This window comes from Myotis nattereri, assembly GCF_964212035.1.
Source record: "Myotis nattereri genome assembly, chromosome: 18".
NCBI classification, from domain to species: Eukaryota; Metazoa; Chordata; class Mammalia; order Chiroptera; family Vespertilionidae; genus Myotis; species Myotis nattereri.
In genome coordinates, this window is record NC_138093.1 from 34,183,164 (window position 1) to 34,202,309 (window position 19,146).

A 19,146-nucleotide genomic window follows, 5' to 3' on the forward strand; every position below is an offset into this window, starting at 1 on the left:
AAAAGCAGCTTCAAAAGAAAAAAGACAAATAAAATCAGCTTCAGCTATTGTTTTTGGGCCCCTCTGTTGTCCCACCTCCCTCAGACTTGGAAAAGGGCCAAAGTGTGACAGGAAATGAAGCATCTCGCCCTGGCTGGTGTTGCTCAGGGGTTAGAGTATGGGCCCACACACCGAAGGGTCCTGGCTTTGATTCCTGGTCAAGGGCTTGTATGTGGGTTGCAGATTCCATCCCAAGCCCTGGTTGGGGCGCAGGCGGGAGGCAACCGATCGATGTCTCTCACACGGATGTTTCTCCTCCCTCTTCCCCTCCCTTCGCTCTCTTCCACTCTCTCTAAAAATCAATGGAAAAATATCTTCGGGTGAGGATTAACAGAAAAAGAAACAACTCTGAAATACAGAGATGTGTGATAGAAAACACATCAGTCATTATTGAAAACACACATGGTCTATTCAAGGTGGTGCCTGTGGGGTGGAGACCACAGGTGTGCGGTGGTGGCCTTGGTTGCAGTATTGTGCCAAGAGGTGAAGATTCCTTCCTGCAGAGGTACCATTTGGTTGGGTCAAAATAATAATAGCTGTTACCTGTTGAATATTTACTATCTGCCTTCACTCTAAGCCCTTAGGAAATTCACAGTGGATTGCAAAGGGTTTGGAGTCAGGCCTTGGTTCAAATCCCAGCTCTTCTGTCTGTGTTTGTGTGAGCTCAGGCAAGTTATTTGCCCTCTCTGAACTTTAGTGTCCCCATCTGTACGAAAACCTATTTCCTCGGATTATTAGGAGACGTCAATGAGATAATATACATATAATACTAAGAATGCCCAGCACTTAGTAAACCCGGAAATGCTAGTCAATGGTCAAGGGGGAGGGAGGCCAAGGACTAGTCAGTAGGCAATGTCAGCACGTGACCATAGGTGTCGATCGAAGGCGGCTACAAGAGCAGGCAGGTGGAAAGGACACTCGGCCAGGTCTGGAGGGTCAGGGAACTCTTGGAGGAAGCCTGGAGAACCAGGGTTGGAAAGTGGGTAAAGAGCCACCTGTAGGGAACAATAAGCAGGGAGTGAGCCTGGTTTTTTTGGAAACTACAAGCAGTTCTGTGTCACTGGAATTTGGAGGACAGAGGTGACAACACCAGACCTTCTGAGGCAGATACACATGTTTGTGACAAAGCAGAGTCACAGGGGAGCCCCACTCAGGCTGTCTGACTCCAAAGATTATGCTGGAACCGCTGGACCCAGGACACGTCCCCACAGGAGGTGGCAGTATTATCTGTATTATAAAAGGCCTGTGGCCCTAACACCTCATCGACCAAAGACCGGAGAGGGTGGGCGGGGCTGTGCACGCGGTGGGCAGGGCTTCGCCCGTGCTGCGGCGGTGGGCAGGTGGGTGGGGCCTGCGCGATTTTGCACACTGGGCTTCTAGTATAGTATATACCAGCCGTGGGCAAACTACGGCCCACAGGCCAGATCCGGCCCATTTGAAATGAATAAAACTAAAAAAAAAAAAAAGACCGTACCCTTTTATGTAATGATGTTTACTTTGAATTTATATTAGTTCACACACACACTCCATCCATGCTTTTGTTCCGGCCCTCCGGTCCAGTTTAAGAACCCATTGTGGCCCTCGAGTCAAAAAGTTCCACCCCCCCCCCCCCCCCCATATACTGAATGCTGAGCGTTAGCCATCTCAGTAGTCAGCCTTTTTTCCCCAGGTTTATTGAGATATAATTGACAAATAAAATTACAACCTATTTAAAGTGTATAAGGTGATGATTTGATAGACATTGTGAAAGGATTCCCCCGTTGAGTAAATAAACACATCCATTACTTTACATAGTTACTCCCTCTCCTTATTTTTGATGACGTTTAAGAAATCGGCATTTTGTAACCAGCCTGAGCTCCAGCCCTAACTCTTCAAAGCAGCAATATGAATAAGGCTACTAAGGGTTAATGGAAAGAGGACAATTGCATGTTGGTTATTATTCATATAATATTTTTATTTGTATAATGTTTTAATACAGCATATTACGGTGTACTGTACAGTATCCTTTTAAACAATAGCCTCATTTACAACTTCAAAAGTATCTCTAATAATTGCAAAGCAGATATTATCGCCATTTTATGAGGGAGATACTGAGGCTCAGAGGGGTTAAATGTCTTGCCCCAGGACCTGTATTCACACCCAGGTTTCTCTCAGCCTGGGGCCTTCCCTCCATGCCTCAAGCCCAATGAACCAGCTGACCAAGTTGCCCTGGGAACACAAAAACACTCCTGAAATGATCAGAAACATGGTGCCTCTTGGTTTTGTTCATGAGACACCTAGAATTACGGCAACATGTTCATTGTCTACTGACATAGTATCTTCCAGGGGACATTTAAAAACATGCCTCCCCCATGCCCGCCGATCTCTGAGGATATTTTTGCAACATAATTACAGGCAACGCAGCCAGCCCTGAGATCAGCCAGCTGACAGTCTCCTCAAGCTTGCTGTCTTCTTCAGCTAAAATTCAGAAGCTGAATAAAGCACAGCACAGTACTGTTTACTGCACGAAACTGTATTCTATTACATTAATTAAATAAGCTCCCAGCCGAAACCGGTTTGGCTCAGTGGATAGTGTGGGCCTGCGGACTGAAAGGTCCCAGGTTCGATTCCGGTCAAGGGCATGTACCTGGGTTGCGGGCACATCCCCAGTAGGAGATGTGCAGGAGGCAGCTGATCGATGTTTCTCTCTCATCAATGTTTCTAACTCTCTATTTCTCTGCCTTCCTCTCTGTAAAAAATCAATAAAATATATTTAAAAAAAAAAATAAGCTCCCAGGAAAATGTCTGCCTTGGAAAATTAAAAAAAAAAAAAAGACAAAATACCTAAAACTAGGAAACAGAAATTCCAAAAAAGTAAGGACAGTTTGGCCAGCCAGAAAAGAATTTGTAAACACCATTTGAAAGACTTTCTGGCTATATTCATGTTTAGTTCAGTGTGGATAACTAATACTACCTAGCTATTGTTGACTTTTTAAGCTAAATGAAAAATAATTCTAAAGTAAGTTTAAATGTCATGTCATTCAGTGTGTGGTATGAATTCCTTATTTTGCACATACTAGAACAAATGCCTTGTTTTGATCACTATAGAAATTATTTTCTCTTTGTTCCTATCAAAGAAATGTGGAACAAGTAGATAGAGAGCATTGCTTTAAAGGAGCTCCAAACTCTGGCCTGCCTGGGACATCCACATGTTTATCGGTCCTTGACTACCACAGACTGTCACCTGTGTGACTTTCACGTACATACCTAAGTTGTTGAGTACCTCAATTGCTCAGAAACGAAGTATTTGGTATTTAGGCGTTAGAAATCCATGGAAAGAGAAACTAAAGCTTTCAGAGAATAAATGACCTGTCAGAAGGGTCAAATATGGAATATTAACTAAGATCTCCCCATTGCCAGGCAAAAAAAATACAAAAAATCATCCTCCCATACAGGGTCAGGGAGGTAGGGGAAGATGTTACCATTGCCTGAGGTACGTGGGGGAACCACTCCCAAGCCAGGGCGTGCAGCCACTGATCCTTCTCCCTTATAACTGCCACGCTATGGAGGACAGACTGTGTGTCACGTTCTCACCCCCCCCCCCTCCTGCCACCCCCCACCCCCCAACACACACTTCTATGTTCTCTCTTGCTTTGCTTAGCATCTAGGTTAGTTTTTTCTGTATCAGAGTCAAAGCTGAAACCTCTGGGACCCCCCAGGGCCTTGCTAGAATTCTACTCCAACCAGACACACTGCCAGGCTGCCTTCTCCAATCAAGGCAGATTGTTTTTTGGGTTATATTTTTAATCAATAAATAAAAATCCTGTTGTCCACTTTCGGAATGTGGAAACACAGAAAACACACTGAGGATGCTATACTCTTGTTCTCGGAAGTCTCCCGAGTCTCTTCATGCAGCTTAATTTTTCAAATAACAATTAAGCACAAGCTTTAGAGGTGGACAGGCATAGATTTGAATCCCAGCTCCCTCAGCTGGAGGCCGTAATTAGCCTCTTCTGATCCCCAATTGTCCCATCTACAGAATGGGTCAATAATGCCTTCTCAGTTGGGGATGTTGGGCTTACAGAAGTTTCAATAAATAGAAGTTATTATTATTATTATTATTATTATTATTATTATTATTATTACTAGAGGCCCAGTGCACAGATTCATGCACCAGTGGAGTCCCTAGGCCTGGCCCGCGCCCTCTCGCAATCTAGGACCCTCCAGGGGCTGTTGGAGAACCAGTTTCAGCCCGATCCCCACAGGCCAGGCTGAGGGACTCCAACGGTGCATGAATCCATGCACCGGTCCTCTAGTATGCATATAAGATCTTTGGTTAATCTCTTCCCACCCTTCCCCCTCCTCTCTTCCCTCTGAGATTCATCAGTCTGTTCCATGTTCCCATGCCTATGCATTGAACGTCTGCCCCCTGGTGGTCAGTGTACACCATAGCTACTGGTGGAACAGTCTGACAGTCACTTAGGCTTTTATATGTAGAGATGATTATTATTATATAATGTTGATTGAATTGGTGTTGGTAGCAAAATGAGAAGAGAAATACTCAGACTATACAGTTTGGGATGATATGAAGGAGCTAGTGAATGAAGAACTGACTAGACCTGGACCTGCCTTGGGTTTTACTCATTGCTGACAAGGGTGCAGTTGAAGGTGGACAAAGCTGTGCAGAGAAAGACCAGCCGGCTTCACAGACAGGTCTCCTTTGGGTGAGTGCACTGTGACCCTGAGCCTGGCCTCATCCTCAGAGCTCAGAAACTGAACCCCACCCCAAAATCATCTCAGGGAGCTGACCTGGACCCATGAACTCACAGAGACCTGCGAGGAAGACCAGATGGTGAATGGGCCCCACACACACGCGTCCTGAGCAGCACATGCACTGCCTGGAAGGAAGCTGATCAGGAAGGAAGATGAGCAGAAGGTACCCGGAGAGTTTGGGATCCTAACAAAGAAATCCGTTTTATAACTTGCAAATAGAATGGCATCAGGCCTTGTTAGTCGGCTGCGTGAGTCTCCATGATTCCCCAGAAGACTCTGGTCTTTGCCAAACAGAGCCCAAAAGTATGGCCAGTAGTTTCTTTCCTTCTTTAGATATGTTTCTACATTCAGTCCGTCTAGTCTCCTGCCTGGGAACCTCTCGTTACACGTCTATTAAGAGTTTAACTCTGAGAAGGTTTGGAAAACGATGGTATTTCCAAGTTGTAACTAAGATGGCCTTTAGATGCATCTTTGCCTTCCTCACCTTTTACAAAGTTGAAAAGACATAGGAAATTAGAACAGACTCATCTGTGTTCAAAGGGGACACCTTCACTTTACAGATGCGGCTTTCCCAGTGCCACATGGACCGTGGGACCACACCCTGTTTTTTGTTTTTGTTTTTTAAAATATTTGTATTGATTTCAGAGAGGAAGGGAGAGAGAAAGAAACATTAATGATGAGAGAGAGTCACTGATGGGCTGCCTCCTGCATGCCTCACACTGGGTCTCTCTCACATCAATCTCTCTCTCTCTCTCTCTCTCTCTCTCATTCTCTCTCTCTCCTCTCCCACTCATCCCTTCCTCCTGGGTATGTGCCCTGACCAGGAATCGAACCGTGACCTCCTGGTTCATAGGTCGACACTTAACCACTGAGCCGTGCCAGCCAAGTTACACTCAGTTTTTTAAACCAAAATTTCCCCTCTAGCTTCCACCCTTCTCCTGTCTTGTTTCCCTGGTCCTTATTTCAGGTGGGAAGGAGGTTTTCCATGCAAGGAGACAAATGTGGTAACAAAAGCAGTAAAAACTAGTTTGGTGCTTTCCCTATCAGGGATGGGGAACCAGGGCCATACAAAATGATCAACTGAACAATTAGCCAGCTCTATGTGGTCAAACATTTAATTAATTCACCCCTACTGCCTTGGCAGGGCCGACCAAATGATTTTGGGGTCCTTACACCGTGGGCGGATGTTCCCCAGCCCGAACTGTGGCTGCATATGGTCCCAGGCTCAGAGCTAGTCCCTGACGCTTGGGCACGAGCCTGCCAGCCTCTCTCTGTCTCTGGAGCGTTTCCTAGGGCACCTCGCGGCCGAGCCTTCCAGCTGAATGCTTAGCTGGGTCACAAGCTTCTCACCAAACGGCCTCCTGAGCCCGAAACAATCACCAGAAAGTTGAGATTATTTAAATGAGCCTGGAGTTTGGGGCCGAGAGACAGCTGGAGCCCCATGGTCTCCCCCTTCGCTGGCTTCATCCTTCTCCAGGCTGCCAGGCCACTTCCTGTGTCACTTCAGTCTCGTTTCATGCTACAAAGCATTTTCTGCTCAGTTAGCAGACAGGGGTGGACCCTCTGCAGATCGTAGATGCTCTTTCTCTTCTATTTGAAGTCAAGCTCCCAAGTTCTTCGAAGACTGCTGGTGCTGGGTCACTCCTTCAGAAACTATGTATTGAATTCATACTGTAGCATCACAAACAGCACGTATATGGGTTGTGGGTTCAACTCAGCCCCGGTCGGGGCATGTTAGGGAGGCAACCAATCGATGTGTCTCTCTCACATCGATGTCTCTCTCTCTCTCTCTCTCTCCCTCTCTCTCTCTCCCTCTCCCTCCCCCACTCAGCCCTCATCTCCCACTCACTCTAAAAATCAATGGGCCGAAACCGGTTTGGCTCAGTGGATAGAGCGTCAGCCTGCGGACTGAGGGGTCCCAGGTTCGATTCCGGTCAGGGGCATGTACCTGGGTTGCGGACACATCCCCGGTGGGGGATGTGCAGGAGGCAGCTGGTCGGTGTTTCTCTCTCATCGATGTTTCTGACTATCTCTCTCCCTTCCTCTCTGTAGAGAATCAATAAAATATATTTAAAAAAAAAATCAATGGGAAAAATATCCTGGGGTGAGGATTAAAAAAAAATTAATCCTACCCTCGAGGGCTACCCTCTCTCTCGGTAGCGGTGGGGTGCCTTTCTGTTAGGGGCAAAAATAGAATATGGGGGGCTAGCTATGGTTATGGGAAATATTAATCATGCTCAGTTAACCATGATGCCTTGTGTTGGTTAAAGAAAGGACATTCTGACCTGGCTGGGAGTTGTATGCCCCCAGGACCTGGGAGTCAACCTTGGACCTGGGACTCACTCAACCTTGGAACCATTCTCATTTAAGAACTGCCTATTATCATGGAAGGATGAACAACCCTGTTGCCCAAACAACCTAGTCCCACCTCGGCCGCCTACTTCCCCACATAATCTTTGTCCTACTCTATGTAAGCAGCTGGCTTATGGGGGGCTGCAGAGGAGATTTCTGTGGATGACCGGCTGCTCTTCCGTGCTGCCGGCAATATTGGAATAAAGGCTCCCATATGATTCAACTCTGTCTCTGCTGAATTGGCTCAGTAGTGACAGGCAGCATGGACCCATTGATTGTCTGGTTACATTTCCCTGCCCCCTTTGATATCCCCCAGGTGAGTCACCTTTGCCTCGCTCCTAAGCTCCAAAGGCCCTTCTGTGCCTCTGTAACTTGTTTCCTTAGCCCATTTCTTCTATGGCTCACTTTTACTACCTCTGTAACTTCCTAAATAAACTTTCTCTAATTATTTTTGTTAACGTAAAAACATTCAAACCTGTAAAGAATTTTTGTGAGTTTATCTGAGCCAAACAGTGGACAATTGCCAGATAGCAGAATCTCAACGGGTTGGGATAATGCTCCAGAGAGTGGTGGTTTTTCATCTATTTTTATACATTGCAATCAAAGGAGGGGACGTTGTCTGGCCGATGTGGTTCAGTGTTTGAATGTTGACCTATGAACTAGGAGGTCATGATTCGATTCCCGGTTAGGGCACATGCCCGTGCTGCGGGCTGGATCCCCAGTGTGGGGCATGCAGGAGGCAGCCAATCCATGATTCTCTCATTATTGATGTTTCTATCTCTCTTCCTCTCTCTTCCTCTCTGAAAGCAATAAAAAAAATATTTATTTTTTTTTTTAAAAAGGAGGGGACGTAGGTGGGTTACATAAAATCCATTGGTGATAGATTAGAGAGGCTGGAGAAAGCGAAGTGGGGAAACCTCTGGGATCGGATGAAGAGTAAAATGATAGACACATAACCGTCAACAATTAACATGACAACAATAACAATGAAGGAATCTGTGGTATCTGTCCTGGTACCCAGGCACATTAGGTTGTGCCCCAAGGGGTTTGGAAAAAGGGAAGTTACAAGTTACCCAGACATTTCAAGGGTGTGTTATCACAGATGCAAAAAGACAGACAGGCTCAGTGAAGGTAAAGGCTGATCTTGTCAGTGAAGATACCAGCCTAGGAGGTGACTACCCACCATAACTGCTTTTAGTTAAAGTTTAATTTCAGACCATCTTTTGTGGTTACTTTAGATCTTTCAGTTTGCAAGACTGCCATGCAGGCCTTCCCTAAGCTTGTCAGGTTAGCATGTGGCCCCTTTCGTCCACATTTGAAACAAATAAAATAATAAAATAGTCAAATTTATAGAATCAAAGAGTGGAACAGTGGTTGTTAAGAGCTGGGGAGGGAGAAATAGAGTTCCTCATCAAGAGGCATAAGCTTCAGTTAAGCAAGATGAATCAAGTCTGGAGAACTGTTGTACAACATTATACTCATATTGCACATTTTAAAATTTGTATCTTTCTGTATTTATATTGCACACTTTAAATTTTGTTAAGAATGTAGATCTTATGTTAAGTGTCTCCTACAATAAAATAATTTTTTAAAGAATGTTTGAGGTCTGAAGTCTGAGTAGAGGAAAGAAATAATGAGAACAGAAATAGGGAAGCTGAGAAAAGGAGCTGTTTTTGTGGTGATGTAGTGAGAGGGAGGACTTCTAAGTGGATGTACCTTTATGGCAGTTGAACATCATTGATTGGAAATAAAGATATAAAGTCGAGACTCCGAGAGATGTTTGAGGCCAACTGCAAATTACTAAATGAAGACTTTAAAGGACAATCAGCTCAGGGACATAGAATTGAGCCTAAGGAATACATATTTAGGGGGTGATGGTGAAGTATGGTAGCAACCATCTCAGGTAGAAACTGTAGTTTAATTCTAATCCTGTTGTTTGGCTTAACAATAGAAAAGTTACCTTGATTTTCTGAATTGTATAAATCATCCCATTCGATTAAATGCCTTATTGATTGTAATATGAATATCCCATGGGTTGTGGTCATACTGGTCTTAGAAAGCCCATTTTCCGTTACCTGGGAAGGACAGCACAGTTATCCCAAGGTCAGAGGGCTCTAGACCCAAAACTGTAATTTAGATAACATGCCTAAGTTTAACCCAGGTTACCCAAGGGCTCTAGACCCAAAACTGTAATTTAGATAACATGCTTAATTCTGCTTCTGTAAACTGCTTTTTTGCGAATCAGGTTCCTCATTTCAAACTCTGGGATGTAATCAATACCTTTGTGACTTTTGCCTATATAACCTTGGAGCTGCGACCACCTTGTTGCTATGAGATTTGGGGAATGGCCCCTGGTAGTCCCAGATTGCAATAAATGTGACTCTTTAATTCGACTTCTTGAGGCGTCCTTCTGTGATTCACGGGGTACATTACAACAATGGGATGAGAAGAAACCATGAAGGAAAAAAAGATGATCAGAAAAATAGAGGGTAAACGAGAAAGAATAGTGTCACGAAGCCATGTGAGAAACAAATTTAAGAGAGTGGGCACCCAGCCAGTGTGGCTCAGTGGTTGAGCATCGATCATGAACCAGGAGGTCATGGTTCAATTCAGGTCAAGGCACATGCCCAGGTTTCAGGCTTTATCCCAAGGAGGTGTGCAAGAGGCAGCTGGTCAATGATTCTCTCTCATCATTGATGTTTCTGTCTCTCTCCCTCTTCCTTCCTCTCAACTACGTTTCAATAAAAACATACTTTTAAAAAAACATATTCAAATAAAAACATTTAAGAAAAGAAATGGGTCAACTATGGAAAAGCCAATGAGAATTGAGAAAAGACCGTTTAAGAGGTCTGAGATACCCTGGAATATGAGTAGCCCAGCCCGACCTCCCCTACCTAGGTAACAAACATTTGGGGCTAAATAAGTTGTGAACGACACTGATGTTCCTTCTTCGTAGAAGGTAAGTGGCGGCCTCCCTGTCAGGAAACCTGGCAGGCCTGTTTTCCCATGGCCCTGCTGCTTTCTCTAACATTCCCGAGAAAAGCATAGGAAAGGGGCTTATTTTGCTTGTCATGAAACTCATTATCCCCTTAACTCTTACCAAAAGAGTTACAGGTTGAAAAACTAAAATTGTTTGCAAAACTTTAGTTTAATTATTATCCCTGAGCAACAGAGGCAACAAAAGGAGGATTCGCAGTGTCCTCCAATTAGCTTCCAGCTCAAAAGTTATACGAGTCGTGTAGCTAGACTAGGGCTTGTGGAAGTGAGAATGACGAACTGCCTCTTGGTTTCTATCTATCTTTACTGTTCTGACTAGTTAAATGTTAATAACTTACACTAACAGCATGGGCTTTTGTAAGGGTCAGTCTCTTGATCAAGTGTCCCTGAACTTGAATGATATGATATTGGGATCCAGAGGGAAATGTAGGAGTTGGCTTTTATCATGTTCACAAGATTCTGGGTTTGTCTACCGAAGTGAAAGAACAGGAAATGGATTTCACTTGAGCTTTTATTAGTGGAAAATTTTATGAACTCTATGGAATACTTTTTAATCTTTGCTGCATAAAACCTGTCAAGATAATGAGGAACCTGAGGACTGATTCAGGCAGATGAGATCACGCCGAACAAATCCCTCTTAAGAATCTTTTCTATTCCAGAATGATTTTTAAAATAGCATTCCGAAAGTTGGAGGAGTTCGCAAGCCTTGGAGCTTGTGTTAAGTTTTTAAAAAACCAATACTGCGTAAACTACACTTCCCAGGAGGCCTCGCGGGCGTGTCTCCGCACTCCACTATTATTTTCACCGCGAGAGAAGCTGGGAAATGTAGTTCTCCAAACAACCAGCACGTGACGCGTGCGGAGTAGACCCGAGGAACCGCGCCTGCCGTGTCCGGGGAGCAGAGGAGTGAGCCGCTCCTTCCGCAGAGTTTGTTTTGTTCAGTGGAGGGAGGGCGCCCATCTGCTGGTCCAACCCGGGAAGTGAGCTGGCCCGGTTTAGTCGCTCGCTGGAGCCGCTCGGGGGAAGTCCGGGCGGGTGCGGCACCGCCCAGCTTCATTCCGTTTCTCGGCAGCGGGGCGGGCAGGGGGAGAAGGTGCGATCAGCCGGGGGCTCGGAGGTCGCGCCCAGCGCCCGGCGCCCCTTGCGCTCCACCCAAGCTGCGGCCGCGCGCGGAGGAAGCGCGCAAAGGTTAAGTGTAGTTTCCCTTTTTGCTTTCTCGTCAGTGCAGCCCCAACAGGCGGTGGGCGGAATGCCGAACCTCAGTTCGAAGGGGGCCGGGAGCCACAGAGGTTAAAACCAGCGGTTCCCCGGCTTCCCGCCTCCCTGAAACGTCCACCGCGCTCGCCATGGGCAGCCGCGATCACCTGTTCAAAGTGCTGGTGGTGGGGGACGCCGCGGTGGGCAAGACGTCCCTGGTGCAGCGGTACTCCCAGGACAGCTTCAGCAAACACTACAAGTCCACGGTGGGAGGTGAGCCGTGCAGGGGGCGGGGCGGGCCGACCTGGGCCGGGACCGCGGGCTCCCGCTGGGGCCTCCAGCGGGGTGGGAGCTGGGGATCTCGCGTCGTTGGGTCCTTCCTCGGGTCAGGAAGTAGGTGTCTGGGATCCTGCAGCGGTTCTCAGCCTGTGGGTCGCGACCCCTTTGGCGGTCGCACGACCCTTTCACAGGGGTCTCCCAAGACCATCCTGCATATCAGATATTTACATGACGATTCATAACAGTATCCACATTACAGTGATGAAGTAGCCACGAAAATAATTTGATGGTTGGGTCACAACATGAGGAACTGTATTTAAAGGGCCAGAAGGTTGAGAACCACTGTTAGAGGGAATAAGGGCTGGGTGTTTGATTGGCATGCCTGTTTGGGGTCGTGTCCCCCCCCCCCCCCCAGGTTTTCTGACCTGAGCTGACTGCCTGGAAAGAAATGGGGCGGAGGTGTGAAGATGAGACGTGGGGAGGGGAGGGGAGGAAGAAAATGAGCAATTGCTGCGTCCGCGAGGGAATTCTGTGCTCAGGTCTCTTCCTGCGGGCAGCCGGCCAAGCGGTCAGGGGCAGGTCTCCGAGCCCAGCAGAGGCAGCTGAGACCCCGCGCGGGGCCTGTGAGGGGTCCTGCCTCTCACGGGCGGTCCAGGCAGCTATTGCAGGAGCAGAAAGGCATTGACCCCAGCCTAGCTTTGTTTGCGGGATGCCTGCGGGGGAGAGTCCGGAGGCCACGCAGTCAGACGCTTATCAGGGCAGATGAGCTATGTGTTTGTTGTCCATTGATTGCTTAAAGAAAGGCAACCTAGCCCTAACTGGTTTGGCTCAGTGGATAGAGTGTCGGCCTGTGGACTGAAAGGTCCCAGGTTCGATTCCGGTCAAGGGCATGTACCTTGGTTGTGGGCACATCCCCAGTAGGGGGTGTGCAGGAGGCAGCTGATCATTGATGTTTCTAACTCTCTACCCCTCTCCCTTCCTCTCTGTAAAAAAATCAATAAAATATATTTAAAAAGAAAGGCAACTTAGGAATTCTTCAAGGATCTAAAATATACCACTTCTTGGCCTATTTTCCCACCCCTTTTCCTCTCAACCTGGGCTATGGAGGAAGGAAGAGAACACCTTAAGAGTTAATTCATTTCTTTCTAGGTGTGATCTTTGGACTGGTTTTTCAGGAGTAGAAATGCCTTTTTGTTAAATAGAAGGTGCTTAGCTGGGCAGAGCTGGTGAAGTGGAGAGGAACAAACATTGATTTATCTCCATTTAGAAAAAAAACTACACACATTTTTGTCAAACACCCTTCCTCCTGCTTCTCCCGCTGGGCGCCCTCATCCCCTCCCCAACACGCCCTATCCCACCCACCCACCCACGCTCCCCTCCCCCTGCACATCTGGGGGCGGGGTGGTGCGAAGGGAACCTGGGGAAACCCTGCCCCTTCCCTACTCACACCCCACTCAGTGCCTCCTGGAGACACACCTGGGAAGGGATTGAAGGGTGTGAATTTTCTCTCAAGTGGTTTGGGGGCCTGGATCTTGGGCTGGAGAGGGTTCCCAGATGGGGAGGTTGGGGGGGAGGGGAGAGGAGGGGAGAGGCGGTGGAAGAAGAAAACACATTTTTTAAATGAAAAAAAATTTACACCAATGTAAATTTTGAAAATGTGTGCTGGTATTCATTATGGAATTTTAAAACGTTAACAAGCATTTAAATATGTTTTTATTGATTTCAGAGAGAGGAGGAGAGGGATAGAAACATCAATGATGAGACAGAATTAGAAATTATCTTGGGCAGGCATGGGATAGAGTGACAAGGTCCCAGAAGATTACTAGAAAGAATATGGTTGCAATGAGAGAGAATCACTGATGGGCTGCCTCCTGCATGCCCCCTACTGGGGATCAAGCTAGCAACCCAGGCATGTGCCTTGATGGGGGAATCTAAACCTGACCTCCTGGTTCATGGGTGGATGCTCAACCACTGAGCCACACTGTCGGAGCTACCCATTGTCTTCTTTCTAGGAATCCTCTGGGACCTTGTCACTGTATCGCATTTCTGCCCAAGATAATTCCTACAGCCTTATGGAAGATGTAGAATTCCCCAGAGTGTGTTTGTATCATAATACGATTGGATGAGGAGCCAAGAGTGAAATTGAATGTGAAAGAGGCAAAAGCCACCACACTTACTTCATTTCCCCTTTGCCCCCTATCATCTCCTCTCTGAGAAAACTCCCTAAGTCTCCCAGAAGCTGTTTAACCTGAGATTAGTAATTGTTTTCATAATTACTCCCACCCTCCTAGTTCCAGCCTTGGTTTGACAAGAGAGTAAAAGCTAAAGACTCCCTTCTAAGAGTATGCATGAGCTGTTCCATACGTAATACCTGAGTGTGGGCTCAGCTCAGCTCACTGAGGGCTTAAAAATTACATGAATGAATAAGTAAATAAATAAATAGGAGTTGTGTCTCCCTGGTGTTGAAACTGCAGATTTGATCTGAGGTTTTCTGTGGATTGTTTAAAGGTACATTTTATTCAACTCCATTACACGTATATTTTCAGTGGATTTCGCTCTGAAGGTTCTCCAGTGGTCTGACTCCGAGATGGTGAGGCTGCAGCTGTGGGACATTGCAGGTAGGCTGGGAAGACTGAATAGGAACAAAGGGAGAAGTTTTGGGGTAACCAGCCAGCTCCCAGAGAAAAGGGGGGGCAGGAAAACCAGGAGTGTGTTCCCGAAGCTGGGACGATGGAGCTGCGCGGAGGATGTAGGAGCTGAATAGACACAGGACTTTGGTAGATGTTTCTGCCGATGTCCTGCCCTGTAAATGTCAAGCAGGCTCTGTGGAGAGGGGCTGGCAAGGCGGTGGATGGTCCAGGCCACAGGTGGATGGTCCCACAGCAGGGGGAGGGTGCTCGTTCCAGCTGATGTTGGTGAGAAACAAGATGCTCGAAAAAACAGAGACAATAATGATAGCTAACCCTTGTTATGTGTCAGGCACTTTTCTAAACATTTTTTTATTCACTGACTCATGAATCCTGGCAATGACCCTATGATAAAGCTACTGCTCTGCTTCTGTCCCCACTTTTCAGATGGGAAATACTTAGCCTTGAAAGCTTGAGTTGTCCAAAGTCACATAGATAGTCAATGACAGAGCAGGGATTTGGACTTGGGCGATCTGGGTACAGAATCTGGACTCAACCACCATGCATACTGCCTTCTCTCCCACAACAGAGGCAGAAAGGATAGGATGTAAGAGGGGGTTCTGGGACTGGTTCTCAGGATCACCTTCCAGGGGCCTCTCCTCTCCTCCCAGGGCAGGAGCGCTTCACATCTATGACACGACTGTACTATCGAGATGCCTCTGCCTGTGTTATTATGTTTGATGTTACCAATGCCACTACCTTCAGCAACAGCCAGAGATGGAAACAGGACCTGGACAGCAAGCTCACACTGCCCAATGGAGAGCCTGTGCCCTGCCTGCTCTTGGCCAATAAGGTACATGGTCAATCTAAGAAAATGGTTCCTGGCCTCAATCGGTGGTGAGAGGGCAAGCTATCTAAAATGCTCTTCCAGCCCCAGCTGGTTTGGCTCAGTGGATAGAGCATCGGCCTATAGACTGAAGGGTCCCGGGTTCGATTCCTGTCAAGGGTACATGCCGGGAATGTGGGCTCGGTCCACAGTGGGGCGTGCAGGAGGCAGCCAATCAATGATTCTCATCATTGATGTTTCTGTCTCTCTCTCCCCCTCCCTTCAACTTTGAAATCAATAAAAATATATATTTTTTTTTTAATAAAATAAGCCCTGGCTGGTTTGGCTCAGTGGATAGAGCATTGGCCTGTGGACTGAAGGGTCCCAGGTTTGATTCTGGGCAAGGGCATGTACCTTGGTTGCGGGCACATCCCCAGTAGGGAGTGTGCAGGAGGCAGCTGATCAATGTTTCTCTCTCATCAGTGTTTCTAACTCTCTGTCCCTGTACCTCTCCCTTCCTCTCTATAAAAAAAATCAATAAAATATATTTAAAAAATAAAATAAAATAAAATGTTCTTCCATTCTTGTGATCCACTTTCCCTTCTCAAGTTGGCAAAATCATCTCTACCTCCTTTCAAGGGATATTGAGACTTTCTCGGGGAAGAACGTTGAATGTAGATTTTAGATGCTGCTGTTCTTCGCCATTGGGGGAAAGGTTTTAAATCCACAGGTATCTGAGCTGTGTCCCTAATCCCAGGAAGTTTATGGTGTTGCCTTTTATTTATTCTCTTTGCCAGTGTGATCTGTCCCCTTGGGCAGTGAGCCGAGACCAGGTTGACCGTTTCAGTAAGGAGAACGGTTTCACAGGTTGGACAGAAACATCCGTCAAGGAGAACAAGAATGTTAATGAGGCCATGAGGTGAGTAGCTTATGGGCACACAGATGTACCTATCTTCTACTGCAGCCCATTATACCTTCTTTTCTTTTTTTTTAAATCAAGAGCATATTCTTGATTTATATTTATACTCTCAGAACCTCAAACAGTGCCTGACAAACAGCAAGTCTTAATAAATGTTTCTTGAACAGAATTCTGTTTCTTGACAGCAAAAGTAATTCTGGGTTCATCTTCTGAAATACCAAACTGGAGATCTTACTCCATCTTTTGATCACTAAACCTCACAGTGGGATTCTGGCAGGTACTTAGAAACGAAGTTTTGTTCCAGAAACCTCAAGTACAAATCAACTAGACACTGAAATAACACAGATCAGGATTCAGCTTGCTTCTGTGTTCCAAACAAAAGATAAGCTCTTCCTTTTCAGACAAATAAATCACATTAAATTTACTATGTTATGGTATCAATCACAAATACCGGGTGGATGGCCAACAAGAAACATGTAGCTCTTGTTTATTTAATCTATCCACTCTGCACAGATTTCTGATAAAAGTAAATAGATTTAATAGATATACCCATCTTCCACTGCAGCCCATTGTACCTGTTTTCTTGTTTCTGAGCAAATAAGAACAGACTGGGCCACTTGAATGCCAGCTTCTGAAGTCAGAGATGCTGTCCTCTCTTCTGAGATTACTGGGGACAAACCTGGTGGCTTTATTGAACGCCATCTGGCGATAAGACAGACAATGTCTGCTGTTTCTCCCTTCCCTCAGTTCAGCTTTTCAGGCTTATTTTTTATTTGTTTTTTAGAGTACTCGTTGAAAAGATGATGAGCAATTCCAAAGAAGATATGTCTTTGTCCACCCAAGGGGACTACATCAACCTACAAGCCAAGCCTTCCTATACTTGGGGCTGCTGCTAGTCGTGTTACGCCTGATTTCCCTCCGGGCTCCAATTCCTCCCCTTTGGTGGCCCACCCAGCAGTTTTATTAAGTACATTTGAACTGTCTCCTGCTGACTGTCCAGTAAGGAGGGCCATCATCACCAAGAAAAGACACCTGGGACCCATGTGCATTTCTGCATCTCCTGAAATTTAGTTCCCACTTGCTGCTGACTCATGTGGTCCAGTTAGTGCCTTCCCACTCTTCCCCTTGATATTGAATTTATTGGGGTGACACTGGTTATCAAAATTATATAGGTATCATGTGTACAATTCTACAATACGTCATCTGTACAGTTAGTGCCTTTTGTATAAGAAAAATCATCTCATCACTCAATTTGTGATCTGGGATTTTGTGGGTAGGATTAGAAATCAGTGCCTGGACATATGAAAACATGCTCAAAGGACTAGTCATCCGAGAGATGCAAATCAAAGCCATCCCACATCTGTCAGAATGGCTATCATCAACAAATCAACAAACGACAAGTGCTGGAGAGGATGTGGAGAAAAAGGAACCCTCCTCCTGCTGGTGGGAATGCAGACTGGTGCAGCCACTGTGGAAAACAGGATGGCGTTTCCTCAAAAAACTAAAAGTGGAACTGCCATTTGACCCAGTACCACTTCTAGGAATATACCCCAAGAAAATAGAAACACCAATCAGAAAGGATATATGCACCCCTATGTTCATAGCAGCACAATTTACAATAGCTAAGATTTGGAAACAGCCTAAGTGCCCATCAGCAGATGAGTGGATTAGAAAACTGTGGTACATCTACACAATGGAATACTATGCTGATGTAAAAAAGAAGGAACTCTTACCATTTGCAACAGCATGGATGGAACTGGAGAGCATTATGCTAAGTGAAATAAGCCAGTCAGTGAAAGATAAATACCACATGATCTCATTTATGGAATATAAAGAGCATTAGAAACTGTTGAACAAAAATAGAGGCAAAGAAGCATCGAACAGACTGTCAAACTACAGGGGGAAGGTAGGGGAGGGTTGGCAGGAGTGGTAAGAGATCAACCGAAGGACTTGTATGCATGCATATAAGCACAACCAATAGATGCAAGACATTGAGGGGCGGGGGGTGAGGGCAAGTACTAGGGGGTAGGGGAGGCCAGGGGGAAGTTAATGGGGGGGGGGGGGCGAGGAGACATATGTACTACTATTTGTTATACCTTAAACAATAAATTTAAAAAAATAAAAAGCAATTCAAGAGGAAAAAAGCTACATAGTTTGTTCAATAAATGCTGATAAATGAAAAAAAAAACACACAAGAAATCAGTGTCTGTGTTTTAAGGATGACAATTCTCAGCTGCTTTTGAGCTTATTTTTCCATCTGATGTATGTTGAGGTATCAATCTGATATGACTTCAGATTGAGAAGATGAGATCAAAGGTCATGACTTTCAGATACTTTCTGTCTTGGACTTTTAATTTAAAGATCTGATTCAGAGATACAGTAAGAGTGGGGCTTGATATCTTTGGGTTTGGGGCTACTGGGAGTGACCCAAAAGTCACTATTTTTGAAGCTTCTAAAGTCATAATTAGCTTTCAAATTATCTATCTTGTGTAATGCCAACATTTCTTTCTGAAAAGAAATGACTTCTCACATTAGGGTGTGGTCTAATTGTCTTCCTACCAGTAGGGTAAGGGAGGGGTTTGTAGTTTCTGCGGGTTTCTGGGTTGATGTCTTGATGCATAATGCTTCATGTGGAGCTTAGTTGTCTGTTCCTCGAAGCTCTGGGAATCTGAATGGAAGAAGAGGGAGAGGTTAATAGAACAAAACCCTGTGAGCAACTCGCTTATGAGCAATCTGAGTGGCTAGCACTTAACAGCCACAGGAACTAAATATTATGTACAGATCTTTGCCTGGGAGTGGGAGTAGATAGACAGGAAATCATTAGCTAATTTAAGTGCTAAATCAGGGAGAGTTTTTAGTATCAAATCACTTCTAAGCAGTATAATTTGTTAAATTCTCACAGGATAGTGATTTATAACCTACCCAGAATTATGAATATTCTTAGTGAGCCCAAAGGCCCACAGTTCTTTGAGAGAGACTTGTCTAAATGCATCCTAAGTCAGTGTTTCCCAAGTCTGACTGGTCAGATGTAACTTATATGTGGAATCGAATGAACAAAATAAACTGACCAACAAAATAGATCCAGAGGCATGGAACAGACTGACAGACCTCAGTCTGTTTGTTTTTAATACCAATTATAACTTCTGCACAAGGTCTGG

At 45.6% G+C, this 19,146-nt stretch overlaps 1 protein-coding gene across 1 annotated transcript; it reads left to right on the forward strand.

Moving 5' to 3' along the window:
- Positions 1-10,999: 10,999 nt before the first annotated feature.
- RAB29 (RAB29, member RAS oncogene family) lies at positions 11,000-18,166 on the forward strand. The gene is made up of 5 exons (XM_081111828.1): positions 11,000-11,610; positions 14,163-14,234; positions 14,915-15,096; positions 15,867-15,988; positions 16,773-18,166. Exons 1-5 carry the CDS (start codon positions 11,487-11,489, stop codon positions 16,882-16,884), a joined length of 612 nt encoding a protein of 203 aa, XP_080967954.1. The 5' UTR covers positions 11,000-11,486; the 3' UTR covers positions 16,885-18,166.
- Positions 18,167-19,146: the final 980 nt, after the last annotated feature.